Raw genomic sequence first — 21240 nt, forward strand, 5'->3', positions numbered from 1 at the left:
TCGCTTTATCGATTCTTAATCTTTTAAATAATTAACATTTTTTAGCCTTTTTTCTCCCTAATTTGGTGGTATCCAATTGGTAGTTACAGCCTTGTCTCATCATGTGCTCGGGAGAGGCGAAGGTGGAGTCATGCGTCCTCCGAAACATGACCCACCTAACCGCTCTTCCTAACACCCACCAGCTTAACCCAATGTGTCGGAGGAAACACCATTCAACTGACGGCCGAGGTCCGCCTGCAGGCGCCCAGCCCGCCACAAGGAGCCGCTAGAGTGCGATGAGCTAAGTGAAGCCCCCCCGGCCAAACCCCCCCTAACCCGGACGACGCTGGGCCAATTGAGACGCCCAATGGGATGCCCAATCACAGCCGGTTGCGATAGAGGCCGGGATCGAACCCGGGTCTGTAGTGACACCTCTAGCACTGCGATACAGTGCCTTAGATGACTGCCCCACTCGGCAGGACCCCGATTCTTAATCTAATCTCCTCTCTCCCCTTTTCTCCTCTCCCCATCAGCTCTGGGTCTGAGGAACCCTCTGGCGGTGCAGGGAGCGTATCCCCCCGGGGCATTTAGCCTGCCCCCTCCAGGAGTGAACGGGGAGCTGGCGGGGGCAGCGGCAGCCTATGGGGCGGGGCTCCATCTGGTCTCCCCCCAGATGAACGGCTCTGCAGCCGCCGCCGCCGCAGCCGGATATGGACGATCACCAGTGGTGAGAGAGGGATGGGGTAGTGATGGAGGGAAGGTAAACGGAAAGAGAGCGAGAGGGAAACGGAATATATATATACCAGGTGTATGTAAACTTCAGACTTCAACTGTATATATATATATATATATGGTCCCATGGTGTTTATACTTGCATACTATTGTTTGTAGAGATGAACGTGGTACCTTCAGGTGTTTGGAGATTGATAGCAAGGATGAACCAGACGTTTTTTTCTGAGGTATATATATATATATACAGTTGAAGTCTGAAGTTTACATACACCTTAGCCAAGTACATTTAACTCAGTTTTTCACAATTCCTGACATTTGATCCTAGTAAAAATTCCCTGTCTGAGGTCAGTTAGGATCACCACTTTATTTTAAGAATGTGAAATGTCAGAATAATAGTAAAGAACGATTTATTTCAGCCTTTATTTCTTTCATCGCATTCCCAGTGGGTCAGATACACTCAATTAGTATTTGGTAGCATTGTTTAACTTGGTCAAATGTTTTGGGTAGCCTTCCACCAGCTTCCCACAATAAGTTGGGTGAATTTAGGCCCATTCCTTCTGACAGAGCTGGTGTGACTGAGTCAGGTTTGTAGACCTCCTTGCTTGTACACACTTCAGTTCTACCGACAAATTTCTATAGGATTGAGGTCAGTGCCTTGTAATGGCCACTCCAATACCTTAACTTTGTTGTCCTTAAGCCATTTTGCTTGGGGTCATTGTCCATTTGGAAGACCCATTTGCGACCAAGCTTTCACTTCCTGACTGATGTCTTGAGATGTTGATTCAATATATCCACATAATTTTCCTACCTCATGATGCCATCTATTTTGTGAAGTGTACCAGTTCCTCCTGCAGCAAAGCACCCCCACAACATGATGCTGCCACCCCCGTGCTTCCCGGTTGGGATGGCGTTCTTCAGCTTGCAAGCATCCCCCGTTTTTCTCCAAACATAACGATGGTCATTATGGCCAAACAGTTCTATTTTTGTCTCATCAGACCAGAGGACATTTCTCCAAAAAGTACGATCTTTGTCCCCATGTGCAGTTGCAAATCGTAGTCTGGCCTTTTTATGGCGGTTTTGGAGGAGTGGCTTCTTTTTTGCTGAGTGGTCTTTCAGGTTATGTCGATATAGGACTCGTTTTACTGTGGATATAGATACTTTTGTACCTGTTTCCTCCAGCATCTTCACAAGGTCCTTTGCTGTTGTTCTGGGATTGATTTGCACTTTTCGCACCAAAGTACGTTCATCTCTAGGAGACGGAACCTGTCTCCTTGCTGAGCGAGGTGACGGTTGCATGGTCCCATGGTGTTTATACTTGCATACTATTGTTTGTAGAGATGAACGTGGTACCTTCAGGTGTTTGGAGATTGATAACAAGGATGAACCAGACGTTTTTTTCTGAGGTCTTGGCTGATTTATTTTGACTTCCCCATGATGCCAAGCAAAGGCACTGAGTTTGAAGGTAGGCCTTGAAATACATCCACAGGTACACCTCCAATTGACTCAAATGATGTCAATTAGCCTATCAGAAGCTTCTAAAGCCATAACATAATTTTCTGGAATTGTCCAAGCTATTTAAAGGCACAGTCAACTTAGTGTCTGTAAACTTCTGACCCAGTGGAATTGTGATACAGTGAAATAATCTGAAAACAATTGTTGGAAAAATTACTTGTCATGCACAAAGTTGATGTCCTAACCGACTTGTCAAGACTATAGTTGGTTAAACAAGAAATTTGTGAAGTGGTTGGAAAGCGAGTTTTATTGACTCCAACCGAAGTGTATGTAAACTTCCGACTTCAACTGTGTCTCTGTTCATGCACTAGGCTTTTATTGAAAATGAAATGATATGACCTCATAAACCAGTTATATCTCTTCGTGGTATGGACTGATTATTCACTGGGGAAACAGTACATTTCTAGTATGTGGTTGTAACTGCAGTTGTAACTGCTCTGTCAAATGCCTGAGCTAACATGTTGTCTGTGTCCTCCAGGTGGGCTATGAGTCTCCTCACCCCCACATGAGGGTACCAGGGTTACCCGCCAGCCTGCAGTCCACTGCCTCAGGGAAACCGTGAGTACTGTTCTCTACAGTTCTCTCTGCCGCTGCTACCACAGCCACTTATACGGTCATCACACCCTCTAATTCTCTGACCACAGCAAAATTTTACTGTTATGTCTTCATACTCGTTTGTTGCTATTGTAGGCTTTTATTGTCTTGAGGGTAACCTCAAGCTTCAGCTTTGTTAAAGGCCCAGTGCAGTCAAAAAACTGCACACATTTTCCTGTGTTTTTATATATATTTTCACACGGAGGTTGGAATAATCAGCGGTGTGGACTCAGTTGCATGACTTGGACTCTATTCTAACTCTAATTGCAAATTTGACTTGAGACTCGACTTGATAGCAAATAATGACTTGACTTGGAGCCTCAAGACTCGGCTTTGACTTGAGACTGACTTGAAATGATCTGGGCAGGTTTCGTAAAGTTTTGTCACTCATTTTGTGTCACGGTGTCTCTGTTGATTACTCTCCACGCAGCCAGAGACAGTAGCTGCTGCATCGACTTGCAAAAGAAGTGAAACAGATTTTCTGTAAACTCTGCTCTCTGATTGGACCAGCTAACTGTTAATCAACACATGTCAGGGTAGTGCAGTTCTCAAAGTGAGATGGTTTTTGGGGGGTCGCGAGTGTGAAATTGAATGGAATAAATATATATTTTTCATATATTTTAATAGGCAACCATTTGTATTTTCTATGTATCTTTGTCCATTTGATCTGATTTCTAATATAGGCCTAATGTATTGCACCAAATTGTCTCAAACATCTCATCTGTGTTTCAGAACACAAAAATTGCATGTCTTGATTGTTGACCAGTCATCAGCATAGGCACCCATAGATTAGTGTCCAGAAAGCTCTTGTTTACTTTTCTCTGGCAAAAACAGAGTAGGCCTACGTTTTATATTATTCATATAAAATACCGTTTAGAAATCTACTACAGACACATTTTTGCAAGAACAATAACAGGCTACCTGGCAATTTCATTGATAAAATTTCAGATAGGCCTAGTTTGGGTGGCTACTGGCTATAGGTCTAAAGATGGCTGTAACATCGCACTGCCTTCAATATTATGGTATGAAGATGTTTCTGGCGAATGAATTGTGGTATTCGTGAGGAAGAGGGTCTACCCAGTTGGCAACGAGCATTCGGCGGGCAGGCGGCCCTCAAGTGATAGGACGAGGCGCTGACAGACCGTGCTTTCCACCCTATCCTGCAACCCCCGCTGCATACAGTTAGGCCTTATGATTCTGCTTGCTCTGGACAGAGAAGTGAAATGATATCCCTGATATCCAGTTAATATTGGCTGCTAACATGAATGACTTTCAGAAACTGCATTTTACAACCGGATTTGTATTTCTGTGTCTTGCGTTTTGAAAATGCTTTGCCATTTATGTCTCTAATGACAGGTGATTATGTGCACTCGTGTGCATGGGGGGGGGGGGGGGTCGTGAGCTTTGAACCGCTGCTTTTTGGGGGTCGCGGGTCGAAATGTTTAGGGCCGCTATAGGATCTGGTGCAGCGCAAACGTCAAATTGTAGGGAGAAAAGATTGACATAAATATCCAGCTCCAAATATTGTTTGGTGACTAAATTAACTGGTTACTTTGCAAGCTCACCAGCAATGGAGCGTCAATGAACAATTACTAGCATAGGCCTAGCTACTGGTCTTATGGTAAATTGATCATTTACTTATGAAGCTTGCATTTGGAATTTGTTTTTAAACTTAATTCTTACATATCAAAATGTTAGCCAAAATACTGAAACGGCCTGTCTGGTAGCTTCAACAAATAGACAGATTTGTAGTTGTACATACAAGTCATTGTATGTAAAGCATTTTTTTTTTTTTGCTTGACTTGAGACTTGTCTTGACTCTTCTTAGAATGCACGACCTGGTCTTGACTGGACTTGTTCTACTCGGGACACAATTTGAGACTCTGACCTTGTGATTGGCGTTTGAGCCAACTGATTGGCTCAAACGCATTAAGAAGGAAGGAAATTGGACAAATTAAAATGTATTTGAATATACTTAAACAATTATTTACTACAAGATTCCATATGTATTATTTCATAGTTTTGATGTCTTTACTATTATTCTACAATGTAGAAAATAGTAAAAAATAAAGAAAAACCCTTGAATGAATAGGTGTTCTTGAATTTTTGACCGGTAGTGTATACAGTAATATTTTTGTTCTTCTCCTCACTCTGTTTACCTCCTCTCTCTCACCAGTGCCTACTCTTTCCATGTAAGTGCGGATGGACAGATGCAGCCGGTGCCTTTCCCTCCAGACGCCCTGCTGGGCCCGGGCATCCCGCGGCACGCCCGGCAGATCCACACTCTGAACCATGGAGAGGTGGTGTGTGCCGTTACCATCAGCACCTCCACACGCCACGTCTACACCGGCGGCAAGGGGTGTGTCAAGGTGTGGGACATCAGCCAGCCTGGCAGCAAGAGTGCCATGGCCCAGCTCGACTGTCTGGTGAGTGGAGAGACACACTCTGTATAGAGACACAAACACACTGACACCAAAGAGATAGCAAAGGAAGGACTCACTCAAACAGTGGTCACAACTTATAGTGATAGACATTTTATTTTTTATTTTTTATACTTTATAGTGTACATGAAAAATGTATGTACCAAGTTGTCTTGAAGGGAAATGTTGCTGGGTGGTAATGTTTTACTCTGTTGGTACTGCTGCGGCTGCAATCCTTAGAGGACTTAATTCTGCTGCGGTCATATTATTAATAGTTGTGAATTTTATGTTGCACACAGACACATTTGCACCCTATAATTACTGGAGTTATTTTCTCTGTTACCCAATCAGAATAGGGATAACTACATCCGCTCCTGCAAACTCCTCCCTGATGGCCGGACCCTCATCGTTGGAGGCGAGGCCAGCACACTGTCAATCTGGGACTTGGCCACACCCACTCCCCGCATCAAGGCGGAGTTGACGTCTTCTGCCCCGGCCTGCTACGCTCTGGCTATTTCCCCCGACAACAAGGTCTGCTTCTCCTGCTGCAGCGACGGAAACATTGTAGTCTGGGACCTGCACAACCAGACCCTGGTTAGGTAAGGAGAGGAGAAGGTGGTAAAGAGGAAGATGAGGTTAGGAGAGGGGGGAAATATTGTGGTATGGGACCAGCACAACCAGATCCTGGGCAGAAGAGGAGGAGGGTAGTGTAGGGCTGGAGAAGGAGGGTAGTGTAGGGCTGGAGAAGGAGGGTAGTGTAGGGCTGGAGAAGGAGGGTAGTGTAGGGCTGGAGAAGGAGGGTAGTGTAGGGCTGGAGAAGGAGGGTAGTGTAGGGCTGAAGAAGGAGGGTAGTGTAGGGCTGGAGAAGGAGGGTAGGGCAGGGCTGGAGAAGGAGGGTAGGGCAGGGCTGGAGAAGGAGGGTAGGGCAGGGCTGGAGAAGGAGGGTAGGGCAGGGCTGGAGAAGGAGGGTAGGGCAGGGCTGGAGAAGGAGGGTAGGGCAGGGCTGGAGAAGGAGGGCTGGGCTGGAGAAGGAGGGTAGGGTAGGGCTGGAGAAGGAGGGTAGTGTAGGGCTGGAGAAGGAGGGTAGTGTAGGGCTGGAGAAGGAGGGTAGTGTAGGGCTGGAGAAGGAGGGTAGTGTAGGGCTGGAGAAGGAGGGTAGTGTAGGGCTGGAGAAGAGGAGGAGAAGGAGGGTAGTTTAGGGCTGGAGAAGAGGAAGAGGAGGAGGAGGAGAAGGAGGGTAGTGTAGGGCTGGAGAAGAGGAGGAGGAGAAGGAGGGTAGTGTAGGGCTGGAGAAGAGGAAGAGGAGGAGGAGAAGGAGGGTAGTGTAGGGCTGGAGAAGAGGAGGAGGAGGAGGAGAAGGAGGGTAGTGTAGGGCTAGAGAAGAGGAGGAGGAGGAGGAGGGTAGTGTAGGGCTAGAGAGGAGGAGGAGGAGGAGGAGGGTAGTGTAGGGCTGGAGAGGAGGAGGGTAGGGTAGGGCTGGAGAGGAGGAGGAGGAGGAGGAGAAGGAGGGTAGGGCTGGAGAGGAGGAGGGTAGTGTGGGGCTGGAGAGGAGGAGAAGGAGGGTAGTGTAGGGCTGGAGAGGAGGAGGAGGAGGGTAGTGTAGGGCTGGAGAGGAGAGTGCATAAGAGTAGAGTGCGAGGGTAGGGCAGGAGAGTGGAGAGGAGGGGAGCAGGGTAGAGGGGAAGAGAGCAGGGCAGTGGGCTAGATGACTATGGATCACATCTGAATGGCTCTGGGTTGATGTTGATTGTATCTCTGTGCTCCCCAGGCAGTTCCAGGGCCACACTGACGGGGCCAGCTGTATTGACATCTCCAACGATGGGACCAAACTGTGGACGGGGGGGCTGGACAACACAGTACGCTGCTGGGACCTGAGAGAGGGACGACAGCTGCAGCAACACGACTTCACCTCACAGGTACTGACACCAGCTGAGACTAGATCAGGGCCAGTATTCAGTGTCTCAGAGTATAAAATTGATTCTAAGAATATACTGAGAATATACATTTTACCCCTACTTTTATGAGTGAAAATAAAATTTCTGCATGAAGCCTCCTTAGTCATAACAGTCCCACCATGTCAACATGTATTTAGGACACCTCATGAGCTGTCCTAAACAGTTAAGTTACCAGCAGGTGTCTTGATAATAGAAATATGCAGTGAGTCAGTGGTTCCTGCGCCACATGCAACTGCTTTGGAGTTGTTCAAAGAGTGTTTTGATATTTTTATATGATCAATCCATATACAATCTAGGTCTGTGTACAACAGTAGACTTATCTCTTGTGCTCTAGACAATGATTTCACAAGATATGCCTAGATACTTAGAACCATAAGGTTAATAAATAATAAATCTTATTTTTGATTATTTAATTAAACTACATGTGTGTTATTTCAAGTTATCCTTTTAGAGCGCAATTTCACATTGTAAAGAAAAATGGCAACTTTGATTGTGTTCGATTAAAATTCTAGACCTTAAATGATTTATATAACATTATCGGCAAGTGACTTGATGCCTACTCTGCCAAAGCAATTTAGTTGTGTGTTAATATAATGGTAATATTATTTTTTTAAATCACTTAACAACCATCAGTTAGTTAAAAAAAGGTTGGCCCCTTTATTTTCTATTTTTTACCTATTTTTGATATTAATTGCTCTTCAACTAAAACCTAATATTAGATGAAGGCTACCTGGGTGAACAAATAACCTGTTTCCAACCTTTGTTTATTAAATAAATGAAAAAGTATCAACACCCCTGTGTGAAAAACACCCCTGTGCGTTTGGTTGCAGTCATTGCAGCTATAGTTCATCAGTCTCTCATATCACCGTGGAGGAATCTTGGCCCACTCTTCCATGCAGAACTGCTTTAACTCAACAAAACATTTGTCGGGTTTTCGAGTACGACCTGCTCATTTCAGGTCCTGCCACAACATTTCAATCAGGTTTAGGTCTGGACTTTGACTAGGCAATTCCAGGTTTCTTTTCACCCATTCTGATGTAGACTTGCTTTTGTGAGTTGAATCATTGTCTTGCTGCATGACCCAGCTGCGCTTCAGCTTAACCATGAATTCTACTCTGTATCAATTCTCTGATACACAGCAGAATTCATGGTTCTTTCAAGGAGGGCAAGTTGTCCAGGTCCTGAGGCAGCAAAGCATCCCCAAACCATCACACTACCACCACGCTGGATCCAAAAAGTAACATATTGAATCTGTATAGGGTGATCATCCAGGTGCTTCCTGGCAAACTTGAGTCAGCGTTTTGGACGACATGGGTCCTATTATGCCTGGCGAAAACCAAACACTGCATTCCACAGTAAGAACCTCGTACCAACGGTCAAGTATGGTGGTGGTAGTGACGGTTTGGGGACCTGGAAGACTTATGTATGTTTTGAAACGTGCTATAGAGATCACAGCTGGCGATGCCTTATCGCGATTAGTTATTCCCCATTTGAAACAATGTCAATGAGCGTCATCACTATCTTTTCTTTGCAGTAACTGTTGTGATTACCAGCTGAGATAAACCTGTGTTGATTTTACTCCTGGCTCAGAGTTTGTCTGAGCAGTGTCTTAACATCATCCTAAAACCTACTCTGAGCTTTGAGTGTTTTTAGTCTTAACACGACTCCTAAAGCTTTTTCTGAGATGCTATGTGGATACAGCCCCAGTACTGTACTTCACTTGTTAATACATATGGAGTGGCTGCGTTTCCGCATTTTCTGGAACCCGATTTGCCGTAGCTAAATATGGAGATTTATGCGCATGTGAAGTATTTTTTTCTTAAATTTACGTACTGCTGCCCACTCCGCTGCCTATGTAGCGGCTCTCAGTAGTGATTGGAAGTTTGGATCTTTTTACTGACTCCAATCTTTTCAACTCATTCAGTCAAAGTAACATCTTTCAACTCATTTAGTTTGATTCAGTAATGCCCAGAGCACGCAGGACCCCCCCTACCGGCAAACTTAACTGGAATTATGGTTCTACAAGCTTCTAGTTCACTGTTGGAGGCTTATTGTAGCTGTCATTTGTGACTGTTTGAAGCACGCTTTTATAAGTATCAATGTACATACGATTATTTATTGATGGCTTTGAAACGAGGTCTAGTTGTGGCCACAAAGGACTAGATTGTGAATGACTTTTGGCGGAATGCTTTCGGGCTTGACTGCCGCGAGGGAGATTAGCACAATATCGTTTGAACTGCAGCAGCTCCCCAAATGAATTGTTCGAGTGTTGAGCAGAGGCGGGTGTTTGTTTTGGTTCTACAAAGCTGTGTCCATCGATAACATTCGCTAATCAATTCATTGCGTTCATTCTTGCACCATGTGATCAATTATCAGTTCTAAACATGTACTTTTCTTTGTCAAACTGTATCCACAGCCTAATATACAAGACCTGTCGCTCCATTCAGTCGTGTAATGAGCTAGTTCTCTCTCATCCTCTCCCTCCCTCCAGATCTTTTCTTTGGGCTACTGTCCTACAGGAGAGTGGCTGGCAGTGGGCATGGAGAGCAGTAATGTAGAAGTGCTGCATGTCTCCAAACCAGACAAGTATCAGCTGCACCTCCATGAGAGCTGTGTGCTCTCCCTCAAGTTTGCCTACTGTGGTACGTACCACACTGCTAATTGTTCCATTCAAATGTTTTCTTGTGTGATCTTGAGGACAAAATAACATTTTTAGTCATTTAGCAGACTCTTATCCAGAGCGACACACAATTAGTGCATTCATCTTAAGTAGCTAGGTGGGACAACCACATATCCCATTCATAGTAAGTACATTTTCCTTCAGTAAAGTATCTATGACCAAAAGGCTAGTAGGAAAATAAGAAAAGGGGAGGGAGACTTATTTAAGATACTTACTTATTTAAGGTAAGGTTAGCCTGAAATGACTGTGGCTCACAAAGCAGACGTCTCTTTCTCCCGGTATGCAACAAACTCCCATTGTGTGTGTCTTTGGTTCTGCAGGTAAATGGTTTGTGAGCACAGGCAAAGATAACCTTCTGAACGCATGGCGGACACCCTATGGATCAAGCATATTCCAAGTAGGTCCCCGCTTTGATTTACTACTGGTTTGTGCCTTAAACTTTGTCACTAGAGAAATTATATTTCTAGTTAATTAAGCCATTTATTATATAAATCACTTTTTTATAATGATATTGTCTCTGAATATGGCCTGTGTGTGTCTGTAACTGGAGTCTTTAAATTATTTTTTTTACAATTTTTGTTTCTCCAGTCAAAGGAGTCGTCTTCTGTGCTCAGCTGTGACATCTCCCCTGATGACCAGTTCATTGTGACAGGCTCGGGTGACAAGAAGGCCACTGTGTACGAAGTCATCTACTGATGAGGAAGCACTCTGATTGGATAAAGTGGGGGTGAGGCTCCCTTGGCTCACCAATGGACTGTAAAGAGAGTGGTGGGCGTCGTGGAGACCAGAGACACATTGTACTCTGTTTTATTTACTTTCGTAAAGGATGCAGATGAGGGTGAAGTCGAATATCTGGAACTTTGACCTTAAAAAAAATATACTCCGAAAAAGCTGGTAGTCTAGCGACACAAAACGTGGGATTCCTCCAAAGACCTCTGATTTTCCCTCACCTTTTTTCTCTCTTTTTTTTACAAAATGAAAAAACATATTTTTTTAGCCTTAGAATTCATGATGAGCAGTAGGACCATGGAAGGTGCACAGAGGGAGATAAGTGGGTTGTGAGTGCTGGGGGGGGGGGCTGGACGGAGGGCGGGGGGGGGCTGGACGGAGGGCTGTGTGTGTGTGTGTGGGTGACTACAGTTTTGTGTGTAGCCTTACCCAGTCTCTGCTCGTATCACTGTCTGTCTGTACTCATCTAGCAGATGGCATGGCGGACAGACAGTTTGCTGTGAGATTCCAATGACTAAAGGTGGTTAGATTCAGCAGCAATATGATTGTATTGTAATACATGATAAAAGGACAGAACACTATCCAGAATACAAAACTAAAATTTGTGTTCACAGTATTCTGCAATTTCAGGGAAATGGCTACTTACATCAACACTGAACAATTACATGTTTTCTATTGTATTTGTTAGGGCACATAGACAGGTATTTTCACTACTGCATCGTGACCTTTGAACTCAGTATATATCAACTGTAAATAAAGCTCTCTGAAGGCAAAAAAAAAAGGACATTCGTGGGTCAGATTTGCTTAGACCCGGGGAGAAAAAGAAATGGAAAAACAACTAAATTGTATGATGGTTTGTACATTGTAGTTGAGTAACTTTTAAGTGCATATTCCCAAGAGCAGCAGGACTGTGACTAACCACCATACAGGGCTGATGGGTCTGGAAAGGTTGGTAAGATGACTGCAGCCACACAGCTAGTGGGAGCTTTGATATGAGTCTGGCTGACTGTCTGCTGCTTTTAATGTCATTGTGTCCTTAACTGGAAGCTGAGGAGGACCTTCCTCTTACTTCAGTGTCCTCTCAACCCTTCCCTACACACACCCTGTGTATTCATTCTCTATAGTACAGCTTTGCTCAGAACAGGAGCCTCAACCATGAGTAGGTCTCCTATCCAAAGGTGGACATGTTCCATGAGTGGGGAGTTCTGCCTGTGTACAGATGGATAATGATAACACAATGTGTTCAAAGCTACTGTGTGCCCCCCTGTAAATCTGAACGGTCTGAAGAGTACATGGTGCGTATAGCAGCGATGTCATGGAGGCCCATGTCTTTATAATGTACTCATTAGGAGTGGGATGAAGTGGCCCTGGCCTAGACATTTACCTGGAGGAGCTGGTGATTTATGGGATGATGGAGGTATTCTCTAGATGGGGAGCCGGTGTGTACTGGCCAAGGAATGGACCTGTGGGCTAGGTGAAAGACGTTAGGGCTGGGGGAATGATGTGGGCAAGAGTAGATCTAGGTGATGTAATGAGACCAATAAACTATTTTGTATGGTTCTTGGTGTTTTCATACTGTACTGCATGTTTCCAACATTCTAAACTGCATTCAATAAGAAAAATGAATACTCAGCAGGCACTTAAAAGATGAACCATTTATTTTTCCAGTCGTAGTATTTCTTGTAGAACACATGGGAAATTCATTAGAAAGGAAAACAATTCATTTATTACATTTTAATTTCATTGGCTTTAAGTCATTAAATAAGAGCACTATTCAATCCGTAGCGCTGAAGAGCTGTGGTACAGTACGGTAGAAATTGAACCGCAATGTTCCCACTTTCAAGGATACTTCATTAACGGTAAACACGGCATATGTCAGCTCAATCGAAGATGACCCTTAAATATCAATCGCGCTACGGATTGAATCGAGCACTTAAAACAAGTCATTAACTGTCGTAACAGAAAGCAGGGGCTGTGAAGGTTTTACTGACAGTGACCACGCTTACATGCACACCAATATCCCATTATTCTGGATACTTAAGTATTCTGTTTCTAAGTAGACGCATATAATGGGATATGTTTTACAATAACCCGAAAAAGCTTGTATCCCGGTTCTGAGAACCAGATAAGATGCCTGGGATGTGCTAATCTTCGACGGGATACTGTGGCATATAAACATTTTATCCCGTTTCGAATATCATGGGTGTGGTGATATTTTCATCTGATTGTCAAACAAATCACTTCAAAAAGTGACTTCAAAAAGGCTACCATAATAATTACATAATTTATTTTGCTTAGACTCCGTGCTGGACCGTATACTTTCACCCTTATTTTTACAAATTTCTGACATTTAGTAGGCCAGATTATGATTTCCAACATTCGGTAAACCATTTGCCAACTAGTTAGTCATGCAGCTTCTCTTCTGTCATAACTTGTTGCCCGAGAAGACTAAAGTAGTGCACACCAGAATGTCTTACACCGATAGAATGAATGCATTAGTAATCTAATTAACACCAGTAAAGTTGTCTTTCATTTAGGGACCGGGGAGAAAATGCAATAATTTAAACAGTGGAATGATTGGTCCTGTGCAAAATGTCCAAATGTGATCAGTTTGACTGGTTTTAAGGACATGAAAAGCTGATGAAACAAGTTTCCAAAAAGACTTCAGTTTGTCTTGGTGCATATTTTCATGTGGTTGAAATACTGTCTGCTTGCATAAGTGACCAAGATAAAAAGCATTACACGCATTTTCCCCAAGAGATCATTTTTCTCACTCTAGTTCCTGACAATTTACATTAATTGTATAATTTTACTGCAAGAAATGCATAATTCAGCAGGAGTTAATATTATGTTACACTACATGTGAGGTTATAGACCTACAGTCAGTGTCCAGATTTCAGTTACTATTCCATTTAACCCATATGAACTTAAAATGAGGAATATTCTGTTTATTCATAGATACAGGGATACTCATGATAGGGATATCAAAGGTGCATGTAAATAACTGATCCCAAATAAGACCTTAAGCGGGATATGAGCTACAATCTGGAATACATGTACGCATGTAAACGTGGTCAGTGAGCTGAGAGACACTCACCCGCAATAACATCTGCTAAATATGTGGATGTGACCAATCAAATTTGATTTTGAATTGAGAGAAACTGTCTATGGCTGACAGGCAATGAGTGGGGGTGGGGAGGCAGGCACCATATACTGTACACTTCCTAATGTCTCTTCACCTTTCCCCAACACAGCGACATGACCTAACACCTGCTGCTGTATACTGACCGACTATAGATTGAACAGAAACACTGAAATAGCATTACACACTAATGACTGAAAACCTACATAAGTACAGTTATCACTTCTGCTTGAAACGGGAACAAAAACAGGAGTCGGAACAAGCCTTCCCCAAAATGGTAGCCCAGTTTTAGGACCCCTGTGGTGTTGTGAAAAGGGCAGTACAGTCCACTGCTTGTCACCATCACCAAGGAGAAGGACACAGATCAAAAAAAGACAAATATATTTCCCTCACCCACTTGTGTGTCACTAGGTTGTGTAGTGTATCGCTTAATTTTGCTCTCCCAAGGCCAACGTACAGACGTAGGCAAACACAGCACCCTCTTAAAATATAAAGCAACAACTATTCAAGTAGCTTGAGCGTGACTTAAAACAAATGTACACATTAAGCTCTGTGACAAGTTCTATCGGAGCAGGGTTTTGCAATATACGTGGATATCATCAATTTCCTTATTTGCTACACGTTGAAGCATGTAGTATTAAACAGGGAAGTTAAATGAGCATTAAACGGTGAGTGGTGTCAGGAGAACAAGCCATTCGTAAGCATGAAGATGAACAGCATAGCCCAGTGTTGCTCCTTTCTGTTTAGTGTTTGTGGCACAGGGGCCCGCTGAGACTCAGATTGACTCCGCTCCTCATTAAATGCGGCCTTTGTGAGACAAAAGTAAAATAGATATTAGGGGAGTGAGACGGGGAGCGCTGCTATGAATATTTAATTGGGTGCAGGGCTGTGTGTGTGTGTATATCTGTGTTGTGGGTATATCTCTGGGGCAGAGCTCCAGCACTTCTCCAGCCCGGCTCACGGTGATAGCTCTCCCAAGCTCCTGACACCCCTTGCTGGGGAGCTGTGGCGCAGCGTTGGCATCATTAAGGGTTCCACTGTCTGACTAATGAATCGATTGTCTGGTATCAGTGCTCCTCGCTGCAGCTCCCAGAGTGGCGTGCTCCTCCTCTGGGGTTTCCCTTCTGCTGAGCTCTTAATCAGAAAACAGCACTAATTACCCTCCTTTTCTCCCTCCCCTTCCTTCTCTTGTTATCTCTAGCCTTCTCCCTCTCTCTTGCGCTCTACACATCTCTCCCTCTTTCTACCCTGCCTCATCCTCAGGGCTATGGTGGTAGTGTACATGCTGGGATGAGCAGCTAGCTGAGATGAGGGGGGTGTTGTAGTAGGGTCCTTTGGGAGCTGGAGCTGGGGAGATTGCTACTGTACAAAAGAGCCATAGCTGCCCCCACCTGCCCTGCTGTAGTCCTGAAGTAGGTAATCCCCCCCCCCCCCCCCACACACACACACACTTATTTCCTGTTCTCAGTAGACCACCTCATACACGGTGGCCTTCTTGTCTCCAGAACCAGTCACTATGTACTTATCATCCGGTGACACGTCACAACTCAGGACAGACGAGGACTCCTTGGACTGACAGAGAGAGCGAGAAGAAGAAAGGAGAGCGGGAGGGGGAAAGAGATGGAGAGAGGAAGAAAATAAAAAAGTTGTTACAAATCAGTGAGTCATCCATGAACTCTGATGTTGGCCAGAGGTGGACCTGCCAAAGCCTGGTCATTATCAGTAGGTGTAATAACACTCAGCTCCACACAGCTACATGTCTTAAACAAGGGAGTGAAACCGAGATTAAACAGAGAGAAACTGATAAGGCACTGCCATACTGTGTTGGATCTTGTCTAGCCATCTTGTCTCGAGTACCACAATGGAAATAAGTCCCAGACTTTGTGTGTTATCATCGATTTTATCTATGTGCATGTATGGCTTTTTCAAGTTTTATGTTTGCTTGTTTTTTTTAAATGGTCAAATTAATAAACTAAACAAAACGGAGTCACAGACAGTATGAAACAGACAGAGAGACAGATGTGTGTTTACTCAGGTACACAGATATGTCTGGGAAGGAACACACTTCCACAGCGGTGGGTGAGTGACTGATTAGGAGAGATCTCCCTGTGGGTCCCACATGGCACCACACATCACTGCTCTACTCAGGAAGCTAATGTCTCACTCGCCTCATGCCTGTATAGCACCGTGTATATCTGGTTCTAACATGTCCTTTGTCCACATTCTGATTGTGCCCACATTTTCAGACAGGTGTAGATGATTAAAAGATGCATTAAACTGATTGTGGTGTATATATATATATATATCTATCTATCTATCTCACTGATCATCCCCAAAGCTAACACCTCATTTGGCCGCCTTTCCTTCCAGTTCTCTGCTGCCAGTGACTGGAACGAATTGCAAAAATTGTTGGAGACTTTTATTTCCCTCACCAACTTTAAACATCAACTATCTGAGCAGCTAACCGATCCCTGCAGCTGTACCTAGTCCATCTGTAAATAGTCCACCCAATCTACCTACCTCATCCCCATATTGTTTTTGTTTTATTTACTTTTCTGCTCTTTTGCACACCAGTATCTACACACCAGTTTCTCTACTCATCATCTGCTCATTTATCACTCCAGTGTTAATCTGCTAAATTGTAATTATTCGCTCCTATGGCCTATTTATTGCCTACCTCCTCATGCCTTTTGCACACACTGTATATAGACTTTCTTTTTTCTACTGTGTCATTAACTTGTTTATTGTGTTATTGGCTTGTTTATTGTTTACTCCATGTGTAATTGTGTTGTCTGTGTCACACTGCTTTGCTTTGTATTTGCCAGGTCGCAGTTGCAAATTAGAACGTGTTCTCAACTAGCCTACCTGGTTAAATAAAGGTGAAATAAAAAATAGTGATCAGGTCTTCCTGACCACCTCCTGTAAGATACCCAGACACATTGTGTAGATGGATCTGGACAGTGAAACCATTTAAATCATCATTATCCCTCCCTCTAAAATCATGTCTTAAAATAAATCAATAATTTTGAAAGAATATCTGGACAAAGGACGCATGTAAGTGTAACCGATGTGAAATGGATAGCCAGTTAGCTGGGTGCGCACTAATAGCTTTACAATCGGTGATGTCACTCGCTCTGAGACCTTGAAGTAGTTGTTCCCCTTGCTCTGCAGGGGCCGTGGCTTTTATGGAGCGATGGGTAATGATACTTCGAGGGTGGCTGTTGTCAATGTGTACAGAGGGTCCCTGGTTTGAGCCCAGGTAGGGGCGAGGAGAGGGACGGAAGCTATACTGTTACATAAGCACTAGGTATAAACCAGGCTTGTCTCTATGTTGGTCCACTACAGAGTTGGCTCCTTATAGCTCAAAATGCCCTAATAACACTAGTGTGTATTTTCAGAGGAGGCTGGTGGGAGGAGGTATAGGAGGACAGGCTCATTGTATTGGCTGGAATGGATTATTGGATCGGTACCACATGTTTGACTCTGTTCCATTCCAGGCATTACAATAAGCCTATCCTCCAATAGCTCCTCCCACCAGCCTCACTGATTACCGCCTAGATGTATTAATTGAATCAAAATAGGGCACAAAATAACATGTTTTTGTTTGGACACAATCGGAATAGTAAATAATATATTATGGTCTTTCTGGTGTATTATTGACCATTCTCTACTTTTTTGAAAATGACCAAGTCATTACAAGGGTTTTAGATAATTCCAGTAATAGTAATTGCTACACAATACATGTTTTATAACAGACTGCCTGTAACTTTCATTCTTCTTCATCTGACCGGCAGAGTGATGTCTCCTGAGTGGCGCAGTGGTCAAAGGCACTTTGTTCTTAACTGACTTGCCTAGTTAAATAAACATTTCAAAAAGTCAACCCAGGTTCTTAAAGGAACAATCCACCTAAAACCACAAATGGGTGACATGATTACAGTGTTAAATAATGAATATGTGAGAACAATATTTTTGTTGACAAATTACTCATTTTGTCATTATAACAAGGTTAGTAGCAACATGTGAAAATCGTTGTGGAAATCTGTTGCAGATCAAGTCGACTACAAAACCCACTGGCTAGTTAGCTAGGTATCTACTAGTCAGCAAACGTAGCTACACACAATAATACCAACGTCAATATCAGCATGCGAAGTAGCTAGCTACCTGTATAATCACATAAAGAAACTGCAATTTACGAGACTACAATCTCAACCTTGTTCAACTTGCAGTTCCTTCCTCCCAGTCTACCTCAGAGCCCAGGGTGAAGACGTTGCTATGGTAACAATGGCCCTTTCACACAGACACACAAGGCGTGTTGGGTTTAGGGTTGCCAGGTCTAGTTAAATTCTCCAGCGAATGACTACGCAAAACCCGATCAAAAGGCCTGAAAACTATGACCTTATTTTTTTTCGCAGCAAGAGAGGAGTTGTCACATATATTTTTGAAGGCCTGCACAAGCTTTTTTTCTAATATATATATATATATATATTATTAACAACAAATCAATGCATAAAGCACATGAGGAAACACAAGCATACATAGATTACAAACAATGGACAATCGACCTTGGGGGCACATTATCACATTATAATTACACAAGGACCTTAACGGACATACATATACATACAATTCTACCAGCTTTTTTGTTAGTAGAGCATTTAACCGTCTTAAAATACAGTTCAATTTATTTTTGTGGGGTACAAAAATGTGGTTTTCTGTTTGTAAATTAAACACTGTTTCATTACAAAAGGAGCAATTTGAGTTGATGTTTTCCTTATTCTTCATATAGTGGTTGGCAGGATAATATTTATGAATCATTTTAAAGGAAACTTCCTTAATTTTGTTAACAAGTAGGTATGTGTGTGGAAACATCCCAATTTTGTTCCCCCAACAGATATAATCAATAAATCCATTCCAATAAGGCATGACATAGGGTATAGATACAACATCCTGCTGAAACAAGGTTCGTATCGCTCTGTTGAATGGACCAAAAGAGAAACAAATCTTTCCTACTGATGAGTCAACAGGGTCAATAGAAGGTAGGCTCTGAGGGTCAGGTCTTGACACGTTCCTGAATAATATAGCAACCCCTGAGGGAATGGCATCTAAAACAATTGCAAAATCTTTAGGTGTTACAGGGACCTTGTAAAGTGATAAGAATTCCATGTAACTGAGTAAAAGACCCTCTGCATTTACCAGTTGGCTCACCAATAGGATATTATTTCAGAACCAATATTCTAAAAACAAAGAAGTATTTTAATACAATGTATTCCGATTATTACATATATAATATCTGTGTGGAGAAAAATTGTGTTTATAAATTAAGGACCATGACAAGAAAACCTGCCGATGAAAAGCAGAAAGTTACAATGGAATATTGTCAATATTATAATTGCAAAACAACAGTTATGGCCACCAAAAGTAGAGAAGACATGAGGAATAAAATTCCAGATAGAAGTGGGTCTTCTTAGGAATTGTTTTATCCAATTGATCCTAAAAGTATTATTTAAAGTAGTAAAGTCCAGAAAATTCAGTCCACCATTCTCATAAGTGTTCATTACAACAGTTTTCCTAATGTAATGGGTACGGTTTCTCCAAAGAAAGTTGAAAAGCATCTGGTCTATTTCCTTGCTTATTTTACTGTCAAGATATAAAGATAGAGCACTATATGTTAGTCTAGAGATACCTTCGGCCTTGGTTATTAGGACTCTACCTTTTAAAGATAAGTCCCTCTGTAGCCATTGATTTAGCTTCTTCTGGGTTTTTTTAATAAGAGGGTTCAAATTTAGTAAGCCTCTAGATTTCTGATCCTTTGTAATGGTTATGCCTAAATATGTAAGTTCTTCTTTTACTGGAATACCATAACATGAAGGTGTCAAACAATCTTTGACAGCTATGAGTTCACATTTATTAATGTTAAGATATAGACCAGACGCTTTGGAAAAGGATTGTATCACATTGATCGATTTGGGAATTTGGTTAGCGTCTTTCAGAAAAAGTGTAGTATCATCAGCCAGCTGGCTTATAATAATTTCTTTACCAGCTATGGAAATACCTTGTACAGGACTATTATTTAAAGAATTTGCAAGAAGTTGGGTGATTAATAAAAACAGGTACGGAGAAATAGGACAACCTTTCCTAATTCCTCTCTTTAACTCAAATCTAGGTACGGTGCCATATTTCAATTTGATAGAGTCTTAATAGCCTTACAGAACAAATCCCCAAAGCCAAGTCTCTCAAGGGAGTGGAAGAGAAACTGATGCTCTACTGTGTCAAATGCTTTATAAAAATCTAAAAAATAATATGAAACTATCCTCAGTTATTAGGTCTGAGTAGTCAAGTATGTTTAATACTAGTCTGACATTTTTAGAAATATGTCTGTTCCTCATAAAGCCAGACTGTGTTTCATCAATGATTGCATCCAGGACTTCTTTAATTATTTTTGCTAGTAGTAAGGCTAATATCTTATAGTCATTATTAAGAAGGCAAATTGGACGCCAGTTATCGATGAGCAGCACTTCTTTTTTAGGCTTAGGTATCAGTGTTATTAACCCCCGACTTATTGTAGGAGGGAGAACATTGTTTTTAATACTCTCTAAAAAGACTTCAAATAGGAAGGGAGCTACTTGTTCAGAAAATAATTTGTAGAATTACCTGGTGATTTATTGCTGTTTAGATGTTTGATAGACTATAATCTCTTCAACTTTGATGGGTTCATCACACTGTTTAGATTCTATATCACTGATAGAGTGAACATATTTGTAGATTACTGACAGTACGTAGAGCTATACAATTTTCTGTAAAAATTGCTACAGTATTTAGCGAATAATTTTTGGTCATCTGTAATAACACCATCAATGTTTAACTTATGGATAGTGTTATTTTTAGAGTGGAATTTCTCAAGTCTAAAGAAATAGGATGAATTCTGTTCTCCCTCCTCAATCCATTTTTTCCTAGATCTAATAAAGGCTCCTTCTGCTTTTAATTTATATATTATCCAGTTTATTTTGTAACTCAATTAGTTCCATCTTGTCTTCCCCCAAGAGGTCAGCTGGGGACTTCTGAGAAAGGGATGTTATCTTAATGATCACCTTTTCCTCCTCAGCTCTTCTGGTCTTAGCAAGATTACTACCATATTTTGTAAGGTATTTGGACACCTCAAATTTAAAGAGCTCCCAGTTCTTGCAATAAGATTTTTCTTCACAAGCCCTTTCCCAAAAGTGTGAGAGCAGATCTTTAACCTCAAATTTAACTATATCATTATTTAATAATGAGCTATTTAGCTTCCAATAGGATGCTCTACCAAGGTTAATATCAGGGGCAAATATTGTAAATGGCCCTATGTAAATGGCCCTATGGCCCTATGGTCTGTGAGGGGAGTAGTACAAATATTTCTAGTAACACACTCACTATCAATACATTTGGATATAAGCCAAAAATCTATTCTGGATTGTCTGGAACCTGTTTTGTTACTCCAAGTGAATGATCTGTCGGCCGGAA

The 21240-nt window shown here is 42.4% G+C and overlaps 2 protein-coding genes across 10 annotated transcripts in view; one reads left to right on the forward strand and one right to left on the reverse strand.

Moving 5' to 3' along the window:
- LOC109897872 (transducin-like enhancer protein 1) overlaps positions 1 to 12161 on the forward strand; it is a 48053-nt gene extending 35892 nt beyond the window's left edge. For all 7 annotated transcript variants that reach the window (XM_031833266.1, XM_031833269.1, XM_031833267.1 and 4 more), the window contains exons 14-21: positions 513 to 706; positions 2702 to 2781; positions 4994 to 5243; positions 5589 to 5836; positions 7006 to 7153; positions 9684 to 9834; positions 10193 to 10269; positions 10461 to 12161. In XM_031833266.1, the coding sequence (XP_031689126.1) occupies positions 513 to 706; positions 2702 to 2781; positions 4994 to 5243; positions 5589 to 5836; positions 7006 to 7153; positions 9684 to 9834; positions 10193 to 10269; positions 10461 to 10568 (1256 nt within the window). In that variant the 3' untranslated portion in view covers positions 10569 to 12161. The remainder of the gene's footprint in view (positions 1 to 512; positions 707 to 2701; positions 2782 to 4993; positions 5244 to 5588; positions 5837 to 7005; positions 7154 to 9683; positions 9835 to 10192; positions 10270 to 10460) is intronic.
- Positions 12162 to 12244: 83 nt separating this feature from the next.
- Positions 12245 to 21240, reverse strand: part of LOC109897873 (transducin-like enhancer protein 4) — a 109043-nt gene continuing 100047 nt past the window's right edge. For all 3 annotated transcript variants that reach the window (XM_020492500.2, XM_020492498.2, XM_020492499.2), the window contains exon 20: positions 12245 to 15315. In XM_020492500.2, the coding sequence (XP_020348089.1) occupies positions 15208 to 15315 (108 nt within the window). In that variant the 3' untranslated portion in view covers positions 12245 to 15207. The remainder of the gene's footprint in view (positions 15316 to 21240) is intronic.

The sequence above is a fragment of the Oncorhynchus kisutch genome, linkage group LG10 (genome assembly GCF_002021735.2).
Source record: "Oncorhynchus kisutch isolate 150728-3 linkage group LG10, Okis_V2, whole genome shotgun sequence".
NCBI classification, from domain to species: domain Eukaryota; kingdom Metazoa; phylum Chordata; class Actinopteri; order Salmoniformes; family Salmonidae; genus Oncorhynchus; species Oncorhynchus kisutch.